This window comes from Pipra filicauda, unplaced genomic scaffold (assembly GCF_003945595.2).
Source record: "Pipra filicauda isolate LSUMZ 115617 unplaced genomic scaffold, ASM394559v2 scaffold78_size3787270_pilon, whole genome shotgun sequence".
In the NCBI taxonomy this organism is placed as follows: Eukaryota; Metazoa; Chordata; class Aves; order Passeriformes; family Pipridae; genus Pipra; species Pipra filicauda.
The window spans coordinates 3,746,162-3,758,158 of NW_024104964.1; the positions used below are offsets into that span (position 1 = coordinate 3,746,162).

Genomic DNA, 11,997 nt, shown 5'->3' on the forward strand with positions numbered 1-11,997 from the left:
GGGGGTGTCTCAGGGGTCGCAGTGTGGAGATGCCCGGTACCGCGTTCCACTTCTCGCTGCTCGGATGGCCGCGAGAGGGCGAGCACACCCCGCCGTGACCGCCCCGCCCCCGCTCATCTCGTGTCCCGGCGTGGCGGGGGCGATACCCCCGGCGGCCACCAGGCGGCAGCGCCGCGGGCCCCTTAAGGCAGGCGGCGGCCGGAAGTGCTGGCGGCCGAGGCCGCGGCGGGCGCTGCGCATGCGCGGGCGCTGCCCGGCCCGTTCCCCCCCGCTCCCCCCCCTCCCCGTTCCCCCCGTTCCTCAGCCCCCGCTTCTCGGCCGCTCGCCGACGGTAAGGCCCGGGAGGAGCCGGGAGGGGCCGTGCGGGCGCGACGGGGCGGGGCTGGGCTGGGCGCGAGGGGGCCCGGCCCCCGCCGTGAGGGGAGGGAGGGGTCGCTGCCGTACGTGCCGCCGCCGCCGCCGTGAGGGCGGACGTCGCGCGCCGCGGGGGGGCGGGCGGGGGGGGGGCAGCGCCGTGAGGGGGGGGTGGAGGGAGGAGAGGGGGGGGCGAGACCACGCCCCCTCCCCCGGGCAGGCCACGCCCCTCGGGCGCCGCGCGCCGCCGGGGGGACCTGACCCCCCCCCGACCCCCGAACCGCCGCTCGGGGACCCCCCCCGGGGAACATGGGGAGGGACCCCCCCACCCCAGCCCTCACCAGCGCTGGGGGCGACCCCCGCCCGGGGCTGACCGTGTGCTGGCGGCCCCCCCGTGCCGGACATCCTGGGGAAGCCGCAGCCCCACCACCCCTCCGGGGGTATCGGGCGGTCCTGGGAGGTTCCGGGGGGGCCTGGGTGCCCCCCGGAGCTGGGAGAGGCGCAGGGATCCCCGGGGAGCCCATGGCTGGAGCGTGGCCCCTGTGGTGGTGAGTCCCCAAGCTTGGGACATCGAGACCCCCGTCACCCGCCGGGATGTCCCGACCTGAGATCTCTGAGATTTAGATGGGATACTGGGAAGGAATTGTTCCCTGGGAGGGTGGGGAGGCCCTGGCACAGGTTGCCCAGAGAAGCTGTGCCTGCCCCTGGATCCCTGGAAGTGTCCAAGGCCAGGTTGGACAGGGCTTGGAGAAACCTGGGCTATGGAAGGTGTCCCTGCCCATGGCATGGGGTGGGACTGGGCAATCTTTAACATCCCTTCCAACCCAAACCATTCCATGATTCTGACAGTCTGTCTTTCCCTGAAGCTTTTACACCCCAAGGGGGTGATCCTGGCCCCACAGCTGTCACAAAACCACCTCTGTGCCTCCTGCACAGCCACAGGAACATCCCTGGGAGTGCAGCTGCTCTGTGACCCCCCTCCCTTCCAGGTTCTCCTGCAGCACCACAGTTTCTCCTGGGAAGGATCATCCCCAGGCATGTTCCTGGTAGCAAAGGATCGGAGCATCCCAGAGGTGGATCAGAGCACCCCAGGGGCTGGCTTGGAAACTCAAGCTCTTGCCAAAACCCTCCATGTGGGTTTGCTTCCCTGGCCTCGGGGGTGCAGGGCCAGGGAGAGCCACCAGCTCGGGAAGTCAGGAGTGGGATGGCACTGGTGGGGGAGAATCTGCCTGTGGGATCTGTTCCCAGCTCTCGTGATCCACAGGGAGGAGGAAAACCTCACCGTGTTCATGTGAGAGATGGCGAATGCCGAGGTGAGCGTCCCTGTGGGTGATGTGGTGGTTGTACCAAGTGACGGGAATGAAGGGGAGAACCCGGAGGATACCAAAACCCAGGTGATCCTGCAGCTCCAGCCGGTGCAGCAAGGGTGAGTTGGGTGGCACTGGTGTGACTGGGAGGTGTGGGATGCCATGGGGGTGGGAGGATCTGTGGGTTTTCCTGGCGTGGGGACAGAGCGTCGTGGCGTTTTCCAGGGCTGTGTCGGGTTTGTGCCACACAGGGGAGAGGGAAAAATACAACAGGAAAAAGCTTGTGTGTGTGACTGTCATGGGGCCTCCAAGGGCTGAAAGTGTTCTGAGGGATCCTGCCTGTGGATCGTGGCAGTGGTGCTGTCCCTCTGCAGCCCCGGGGTGGATTTTGGCCACGCTGCAGCTGCTGCACCTGGTGGTCTGTGTGTCTAGACTACCTGTGCCTCTGTGCCAGCTTTCCCCTAAAATAATCCTTAAATACAGTGAAGCTGGGATGTGGAGGGAATTTTGTGGCACCCTTGGTGCTTCATTTTCACTCTGGATCAATCAGGATGTGAAAAAACTGGCGCCAGGTAGATAATATTCACAGAGCAGGGTGGCTGTGGGCCTGGCAGTGACTCCCCTGTGTGGTCAGCCTGTGCTGCAGTGGCACACAGGGCTGGAAGGGACATCCTGGGACACTGTTCTCCTCTTCCTGCTGTTGTGGGTGACAGAGAGCAGAGGAGAAGGCACAGGGAAGACTGCAGAGCTGCCTCGGTGGTGCTGGCAGCATGGAGGGTGGGCTGACAGCACTGGGAACGCCTCTGCATGTGTCAGTCCTTGGGATTATTAGTGCCAAAAAACACTGCACCAGACAAAATCCACGTCCTTCAAAGACAGGCAGAAGGAGGGAGCCGAAATTTTAACCCCGTGCTGTGCATCCTGATTTCCCATGGTTTCCATGGTTTGTTTATGGATGGCCACTCTCACCACAGGATTTACCAGGAGGGCTCCGAGGCCAGTGCTGCCGTGGTGGCCGTGGAAACCCACACCATCCACAAGCTGGAAGAAGGGATTGGTGAGTTCCCCCTCAGCATGGACAGATCCCCTCCTGTGCAGGGCTGGTGTCTCCAGTCCGCTGGGCTTCCTTCTGGCTCTGCCCCTGCAGATGCTGATTCCCAAGCATGGATGTGGGTGCAGGGGCTGGGCATACTCTGGAATAAGAGTCTGCTGTTACTGCTTGGTCCCAAAGTCCTGGAAGTGAGATCCTGGCTCTCCTGCAGTGAATGGTAAGGGCTCCCAAGGGGTCCAGGGGAGCCGGGATGTCACCCTAGTCGTGGTGTGCAGGCACTGGCAGCAGGAAGGATGGTGGTGAGGAATGATGGTGCCTGGAGCCCCAGGCTCTGGTCGCTGGGTCTTTGCTGAAGCAATAGCCTGGTGGTTTGGGTTGGATGCTCAGAAGAGCCAAGTGCTCCCTGCCATTCCCTGAGCAGTGTGTGGGAAAAGGCTCCTGTCGCTGGGTGCTGTCACTAGATCTTGACTAAAGTTCTGCTTCCTGTGTGGGTGTGGGTCTTTTGGCAGTATTAGCAGAAACTCTATGTGTGAAGTGAATATATTATCAGTAAATATCTGATATTGCTGCTAAAGAGATACCAGAGCTCCAAGAATCTGAGAGAGATCTGTGCTTCAAATTTTAAGCCATTTTGTTGCCACAAAGATTGTTCTCATTGACACCTCCCCCTTACAGATGTGTTGGATTTCTGGTCTCATGTTCTCCCGATAGCTGAGCTTAATTTTGGGCATCATTATACCAAAAAGCAGATGCCAGTTGCTTTTGGAGTTAGTACGTGGAGAAGACTAAGAGAGGACTGATCCTGAACTGGGATAAGCCCTTTTTTTGCTTTCCCAAGTGCAGATCTCACAACCTGTGAGCTCCTATCTCCTGCCTTGTGGGATTCGAGCCTCTTGGGTGGGAAGTCTCATTTTGAGCCATTCCTCCCTCAGACCCCAGCACCCTGGAAACGAGTGAGGAGATCGAGATCGCCTACCCCATCACCTGCGGGGAGAGCAAGGCCATCCTGCTCTGGAAGAAGTTTGTCTGTCCAGGAATCAATGTCAAGTGTGTGAAGGTAAGGGGAAAACGCCCCATGGATTTCTTCTCTGCTTGACCTCCACAGGACTTCCTTACTTCTTGTGTTTCATCCTAACCTTGTCCTGGAACTGAGTGGCTTTGCCTTTGGATTGTTGGTGCTCGAGTTGTTTTTAGATGGGAAGAAGCATGGGAAGAGGAGAGGAGGAGATCACACATCTTAGATTTCACAGCCATATTGGCCCTTGAGGAGGGATTGAAGGCAGGCAGGGGAGGTGTGCTGAGATTCAGAGGAGCTTTGCTTCCTTCCCTCTTTCCCTCGGAGTCCTGGTACTCCACTCCTGTCACTTCCTTGGGGAGCAGGTTGCACTGGGAAGAGAAATCTTGCACTGGGAAGAGAAACCTTTTCCCACTTGAGAGTGTGGCAGTGTGACAGCAAATATGAGTCTGAGCCCCATGTGCTGCTCCCCCTCAGTGGGATTTACCTGAGTCACTGGAGCAGGACAGAATGAATGCCTGAGGGAACACCTGTGTCAGCTGGAAGCTCCTGGGCTATTTGATGTAACAGGAGCTCCTGCAAGGATCTCCAAGGTGACATGTTCACAGGAGATGATTTGGTTCATACAGAGCCTTCAGGGCTGTTCTTGGTTAGACTGTGTGGTTTGAATGCTGATGGTGGCAGGCCATCCCTGCAGACATCCATCCTCGAGCTGTAGGAATTGCTGTGCCCAGGGGATCAAAGCTGGGAGGGATCTGAGAAGCAGCTCCTCTCTCTGAGTGGAAGTGGGGCTGTAGACTGGCTGTGTTGGATGTCCCAGTCTTCCCAAATGACGTTTCCCTGTTTGCTGAGCCTTTGTTTGTCTCGTCAGTTCAATGACCAGCTGATCAGCCCGAAGCATTTTGTTCACCTGGCTGGGAAATCCACCCTGAAGGACTGGAAAAGGGCCATTCGCCTCGGAGGGATCATGCTGAGGTATCTGACCCTGTCCAGCCTCTGGGCTTCGCCCCTGCAGCTGCAGGACCCCGAGCAGGCATTTTGTCCGCTTTGAAGTCCCCAGGAGGTCTCTTGGAGCCTCACAGTACCTGGCCAGCACCCTGCAGAGATCCTGGCCCTGTGGTGTGATCCAGGATCCCTCATCCTGGAAGAAGTGGCCTCACCTGGGGGTCCTGGTACTTGGTGGGGTGGAACAGGACTGGAGCCCTGCACGTGAAGCTGGGGGATGGCTTGTGTTTGCCATTTGAAAGCCTTGCAGGACGTTTTTTGTGCGCGGGGTGGCCCTGAGGTCTCCCTTTCCGTGTCCTTCCCATGGCTGTAGCATTCCCATGTGGAACACACCCGTTTTGTCTCCAGGCTGAGCCTTGAGCTGAGCCTGGTTCTCTCCCCACTCCCTGCACAGGAAGATGATGGATTCGGGGCAGATTGACTTCTACCAGCACGACAAAGTTTGCACCAACACGTGTCGGAGCACCAAGTTTGATCTCCTGATCAGCAGCGCCCGAGCGCCGGTGCCGGGGCAGCAGAGCGTGGTGCAGACCCCGACCTCAGCTGATGGTAGGAAACCAGCTACCAGTGCCATAGGAATTCCTTCTCATGCTCCTCTCCCTCCCGCCTTCTCCCCGGGCACAGCAGGGTGGTCCCACTGTTTTGAAGGAGACTGCTCTGGTTTTTGGGAAGGAAAGTGTGTCTTGTGTCTGCTCAGAGAGGTGTCGGCAGCATTTGTCAGGGAGCTCTGCTGTGCAGGACTGGGAGGGACTGTAAGCAGCTGGCATCAAGCAGATGCTTTCCAGAGGCAGCCTTGGGAGCCAGGAGAGGGATTGAGAGCCTTGAAGGGATCCCTATTCTGGGATCACCGTGTGAGCAAACGCCTGAGAGAGCTCGCACAGCGTTTTCCCATGTATTTCCCATTTGGGAATCTGTTACAAAGGCAAAAGCTGGGCTCATTCTGACAATGAATTTAGGGGTGCTGAGCTCCTCCAGAACATCCATGAACTGGGTGTGATGGCTGGACATGATTTGATTGTCATTCCAACTGCAAATGCTCAGTGATCCTGAATGCTCTTTGCTGAGGTTAAGTCTATTCCCAATTTTATGGCATTGCTCAGCTGGGTGGGTTACATTTCTAAGAGTCCATGTGTGGGTGGGATGGAAGAGTTGTCCATAGGCTAAGGAGAATCTCCTGGAAAGTACCATGGCCATGTGGTAAAACCTTACAGTGGCTGCACATTGGCTTAGTCCCAAATTTGATCCAGATTGAGTCAGATCCATTTCCCTTCTATAAACCAGCTCGGACCCCCACTCCATCATTTCCTGAGGGATTAGGGTACCTCTGGAGTGCAGGGGTCCCTGTGGATGATACAAGGTGAGAAGGTTGCCTGAGCCTTATTTGTTCCCTTCTTTATTCTGATCCCTTTCTGCTCTTTTGGTGTGAGGACCCCACTCTGCTTTTTGGAGGGCACATAGTTTTCCCTCCAGAACTCCCAGAGCCTTTCGCTGCCACAGCTCCAACAAGAAGCATTTGGTTGAAAGAAGCCAAGCACAAACTTGACCTGAGAGTGAAGGAGAGCTTCGGGAGGGGTGAGGGGGTGGGAATCAAAGCAGGGATCCAAGGCTGGCACTCCAGCTCCAGAGGGAGCTGACAGGGGCTCTCTGGCAGGGAGCATCACCCAGATCGCGCTGTCGGAGGAGAGCATGGAGGAGGGCATCGAGTGGAACTCGGCTCTCACAGCTGCTGTCACCATGGCCACTGAGGAGGGCATCAAAAAGGACACTGATGAGATCTCAGGTAAGCCCAGGCTGCTTGCTGGGTGGTTTTTTCCCTTCTCCTCCCCTTGTTATATGTTGGAAATCCTGAAAATAAGGAGAGTTTGAGCAGTGAGCTGTCCCCCAGCCCCTTGGCTATCCCAGCTTTTCCCAGACATCCAGGCTTCCTGCCAAACAGAACTCGTCACCACTGCAGGACTTCAGCCCTGGCCTCGTGGCTGATGGATGATCCCCCAGTTCAGATGTTACTAGTTACAGTGAGGGGCTTTTCTTAATTTATTCTAAGGATGTAAAACATGTTTGCCAGCCTGGAGCATGTTCCCAGTCAGCTCTCTGGGCTGTCTCTCTGGCTTGCATTCCCTCTTAGGATCAGTACAGAAGTTTAGCCAGAACTTCCTCAAGATTTTAAGCTCTGCATCTTGCAAAGATGTGAAATGAACATTTTTCACATCTTTGCCTTGGAAGTCACGGAGCTGCTTGAAAACCTGCTCTAATTTGCTGCCTGAGTCTTGTTTTGCTTGCTTTGGGGTTGGTTGTTTCTTTTTCACATGTCCTGTCTACCCCAAACTGGAAGTCACCTTGCAAAGTTACACTTGCCTGAAAGGTTTAAGGTGGCCCTGTGGGGAAAATGCCAGTTGCTTGTACATGTTGACTTCTTTTCCCCCTTTTTTGTGCCAGAGGACACGCTGATGTTCTGGAAGGGAATAGCTGATGTGGGGCTGATGGAAGAGGTGGTGTGCAACATCCAGAAGGAGATAGAAGAAGTCCTAAGAGGGGTGCAGCAGAGGTTGGGGCAGTCTCCCTTCCAGATGACAGGTAGGTTGTGAGGAAGGAGCCTCCAAAGGGCAGCTGCAGGCAAAAAAACCTGGCAAGTGTCCATCCCACCATGTAAAGCTGGTGAGTCAGGATTGGGAACGAGTTCCCACTCATTAGCTGAGCTGTGGGAGCATAGCCTGGATGTGTTCTCAGCCTGCCCAGCTGTGAAGTGCCTTTGCTTCAAGGCACTAGGACACACCATTCCACCCTGTTCCCTGAGCAGAGTGACCCTGGCAGCTTGTTGGGACTTTGAGATGACTGTCCACAGCTCCCAGCCCTCATGGAAGCTCTTCCAGAGTCACTTCTTGGAGCAGAGTTATTCAAACACAAAGGGTCCTGCCCCCTCACTTCTCGTTCTGCTTTCAGTGGTGCCAGAAAACCTGTTTTTGGGGCTGAACCAGACGAGGGGAACGATCTGGGTTAAAAATAACTCCCCTCCCCTTTTTTAGGGTTATTTTTAACTTGGATCCGTTCCCTAATCCAGTTTGGCACATGCCCCTGTGAGCACCTCTCGTTGATGCTCTTCCTGAGAGAACATCCACGGAGCCACAAACTTCATTTTACCCAGGATATTTTATTTTTTTTTCCTTAATTTTCTGATTTAACTTCGGGCTAGCGGATCTTTGTGTCTGGTAGGTGGCAGCTTTTGGGAGCTGTGAGTGATTGAAGTCAGTGGATTATAACAGACATTTTGCAAAGCTTTCAGTGGAGCTTGGCATGTTAATGACACTGTCAGCAGCATGGGGTGATGGTTTGTAGGTGGAGAGCTCGTTTGTATCTCTGTGATTGCAAATTATGCTTTCATTTGCAGCAGTTTGGAGCTGCTTGAGTGACACAGCTCTGTTCCTCTTGCTTTATCATGTGAATGGGATTATTTAGTCCTGGGATGTCAGAAGGATGAGGGAGCTGGGTCTGCCTTTGTCAGCCAGCCCTTGTGAAAGAACAGAGTTTTACAAAAAGCAGCAGAAAATTTTTGCTGTAATAGGAGCATCTTTTGAGTACCTGAGTCCTGCATGGGACTGAGCACCCTTTCCTTGCAGATGCTGCTGTCCTGAACAACGTTGCCCACACATTTGGTCTAATGGACACAGTCAAGAAGGTTCTGGACAACAGGAAAAACCAGACAGAGCAAGGAGAGGAGCAGTTTCTTTACACACTAGCAGGTAAAGTGCCTAATAAAGGTTCACATCCTGCTGCTGCTCTTGGGAACAAATGTGATTTTCCTTCCACACAACCTCAATGCAACTCCCTCCTCATTGTGTCCTATAGGATCTGTCCTTACCCCAGTCCTAGTCCCCTGCTGCCCTGGATAAATGAGGGAGCATTTATCTGTGCTGCTTCTGGCTCCCAGTGTTCCCACCAACAAGGGAGGAAGGATGGGGGTGAGGGAGATGTTTCATTGACCCCAGGTCCTGCTCCTGTGCCCAGTGCTGGTGCTTGGCTCTGGGAATGTGACTCAGCCAAGCTCAGGAAGCAATTCCAACTGTCCAGGGGGGTTTGTCCACTCTCCCTTATAGGTGGGTTTAGCTTGGGGAGCAGAAATGCCCATCTTCTTACCAGTAGGAGTAGCCAACAGGGATGGAACGTTACCTGTGCCTTATCCAGGTGCTGACAGCTGGAACACTGACCTGTGTGGGTGGCAAGAGAACCTGACCTTTTCTTTAAGTGTAGTTTGATCCCAAGGGAGATGCCAAGATCACGCTGGCTGGGTGGTTGGGTGTCCCCTGTCACAACCCTGGGGGGTGATGGAGCCCCAGGAGCTCCCGGTGTCCCCAGCCTGACGTGCCCTTCCCTTCACAGACCTGGAGCGGCAGCTGGAAGAGCAGAAGAAACTCGCCAGGGACCAGAAGGCCAAGTCCCAGACCATCCAGAACGTGGTGCTGATGCCCGTGAGCGCTCCCAAGCCCCCCAAGAGACCCCGCCTGCAGCGCCCAGCCTCCGCCACCGTGCTGAGCCCCTCCACCCCCCTGCAGCAGCCCCAGTTCACCGTCATCTCCCCCATCACCATCGCGCCCGTCGGGCAGCAGTTCTCCGTGGGCAACATCCCCGTGGCCACCATCAGCCAGGGCTCCAGCCCCGTGACTGTGCACACGCTGCCCTCCGGCTCCCAGCTCTTCCGATACGCCACCGTGGTGTCCTCCTCCTCCTCCTCCTCCTCCTCCTCCAAGACCAGCTCCTCGGACACGGTGACCCTGCACCCGTCCTCCAGCCTGGCGCTGCTGAGCTCGGCGGCCATGCAGGACAGCGGGGCCCTGGCCAACGTGGCGGCCGTGGTCAACCCCGTGGAGCTGGTGGCCATGGAGTCGGGCATCACCTCCACCATCCAGGCCGTGGAGGGCACCTCGGACGACGGGCAGACCATCATAGAGATCGACCCGGCGCCGGATCCCGAGGCAGACGCGGACGAGCCCGAGGGCAAAGCTGTGATCCTGGAGACGGAGCTGAGGACTGAGGAGAAAGTGGTGGGAGGAGACGTGGAGGACCACCAGCACCAGGTCCATAACGTGGAGATTGTGGTCTTGGAGGACTAGTGGGGAAGGCAAAGCATCAGTTTGGGGAAGAGTTGGGAATTTATCTGATTTCAGGCTTCTTTTTTTTTTTTTGTTAAGCATCTTTTCCAGCCACCCCATTTGTTTCCATGGATATTTTCATTGTCCTGTATATAATATATATATATATATATATATATATAATTTTGTTTTTTAAAACAAAAAAAAATCTGGAGAAACACGTGAGACCTGGAAAAGGCTCCGTCTCCGTGGAGCACTGAACAATCCCCCCCTGTTTGCAGGGTCAAGGAGAGACTGGATCTCTGCTGGACAACCCAACTGGGAGGAACCAGCCACACACTTGGTGCTTCTGCTCCGGGGCTGCCCTGGCCCCAGAGACTTTATCTGAGAGACAATAACCAGTGGCTGGAGCGTGGATGTGGCTGTGGCTGTGGGAAGGGGTGACGGATTTGGGGTGGAACAGGTACCTCATTTGTATTTTTATTTTCCCCAGGGAAGGGAGTTCTGTCGGACTCTTCGCTGTCACCTCAATTGGGATTTTTTTATTGTTATTCTTGCTTTGGGGAGCCTGACAGTCCGTGAATTTGCTGCCCATGTTCTCCTCCTCCTCTTCCTCCACACAAATTGTTTTTGTATCTCTATTTTTTTGTATTTGTTTACTCTCTCCCTTCCCGCTGCCCAGATAGCCCAGCTGCAAAGCCCTGGGGCCTCCTCTCCGGGTTCCCTGTATCCCAATCCCACTTCTTCCCGTGGCACTTTCCCCCCCATCCCTTTCCCTGCCTGGCCAGGCTCGGTGCTGCCGCTTGGAGACTCCGAGATCACTTTCAGCCTTTCACAGAAAGGCAAAAAAATACCAACTCAAGCTCAAACCCAGACCCTTCCCTTGGCTGCTCAGCGCCACAGGGACCTTTTTGGGGTGTACAAAGCATGTTGTGCTGTTGCTTTCCGGGAGAGCTGGATCCTGGATTGGGACAGCTTCTGTTTACACTGTGTGCTGAGGCTGCTCCGTGCTTGTTGCTACTCGTTTTGGTGGTTTTATTTTTGTATTATTATTATTATTATTATTTCTTATTTCTTCCTATAATCTCTTGGCAGGATTAGAACTGGCACGTTGCTGAAATAATGTGCACCCCACTGTTTTCCCTCTTTATTTTTCAGTGGGAAGATGGAAATGGGGAAGCGCCGGGTGCCTTTAGAGCTGCGGAGGTTTGGGAGGGGCTGGGAGGGGGGAGCTGCTTGGCTGGAAATATTAAGCAAAACAACAGGCAAAGATAAAAAGAAACACACCTGGGGAGGGCGGGGGGAGGGCAGGAAGATGTGTTTGGCTATTTTTTTGCATTAAAAGGAAAAATGGAACTAAGCTCCAATGGTTTATTCGTGGAGAGGTGGAAGGCAGCGACTCCGTCACCTCCAGGATGGGATGGGCAAGGATCCCTCTGCCTGCGTTTGGGAGTGGTGGTTGCAGCTGCTCTGACCCTGGACTCTGGGAAGTGTTTCCTGGCTTGGGTTGGAGGTGGGAAGAGCAGTGGGAGCCAGATCCCATGTTCAGCCCGGAGGAGGGAAGGCACCAGGGAGACCTTGGGGCCCCTTCCAGTGCCTAAAGGGGCTCCAGGAGAGCTGGAGATGGACTTGGGACAAGGGATGGAGGGACAGGACAAGGGGGAACGGCTTCCCACTGCCAGAGGGCAGGGTTAGATGGGATATTGGGAAGGAATTGTTTCCTATGAGGGTGGTGAGGCCCTGGCACAGGTTGCCCAGAGAAGCTGTGGCTGTCCCTGGATCCCTGGAAGTGTCCAAGGCCAGGCTGGACGGGGCTTGGAGCAACCTGGGATGGTGGAAGGTGTCCCTGCCCATGGCAAGGGGTAGAACGAGATGGGCTTTAAGGTCCCTTCCAATCCCAACCCTCCTGTGATTCCATGGTTTTAGATCAAGGATCCACTTCCTTCCACATCCAGCCACCTTCTCTTCCCTCCCCTCTGGCTCGCTTCATGCATCCTTGACCTGAGAGGGACGGGGATCTTTTGGGGACCCCATTCCGCGATCCAGGCTCACAGCACGAGCCGTGCCCGTCCTTTCCCGGGAAAGGGGCAGGACCTGGGTGGGAGACGGGAGAGGCGACAGACCAACACCCAGCGAGCCCCTTGACCCGGCTGGGGGTCCCGGACGGCTGCGTCCTCCACG

General features: G+C 55.7%; 1 protein-coding gene across 2 annotated transcripts; it reads left to right on the forward strand.

Moving 5' to 3' along the window:
• The first annotated feature begins 10 nt into the window (after positions 1–10).
• Positions 11–11,093, forward strand: GMEB1 (glucocorticoid modulatory element binding protein 1). Of its 2 annotated transcripts, XM_027714626.2 has the most exons (11): positions 11–331; positions 1,619–1,780; positions 2,636–2,718; positions 3,645–3,769; positions 4,599–4,702; positions 5,127–5,281; positions 6,384–6,512; positions 7,169–7,306; positions 8,347–8,469; positions 9,107–9,801; positions 10,098–11,093. In XM_027714626.2, the coding sequence occupies exons 2-11, from the start codon at positions 1,653–1,655 to the stop codon at positions 10,212–10,214; spliced, it is 1,797 nt and encodes a 598-aa protein (XP_027570427.1). In that variant the 5' UTR covers positions 11–331; positions 1,619–1,652; the 3' UTR covers positions 10,215–11,093. The 2 variants fall into 2 exon arrangements, with proteins under 2 accessions (XP_027570427.1, XP_027570428.1); XM_027714627.2 differs by lacking the exon at positions 10,098–11,093 and having other exon boundaries at positions 12–331; positions 9,107–9,885.
• The last annotated feature ends 904 nt before the right edge of the window (positions 11,094–11,997 follow it).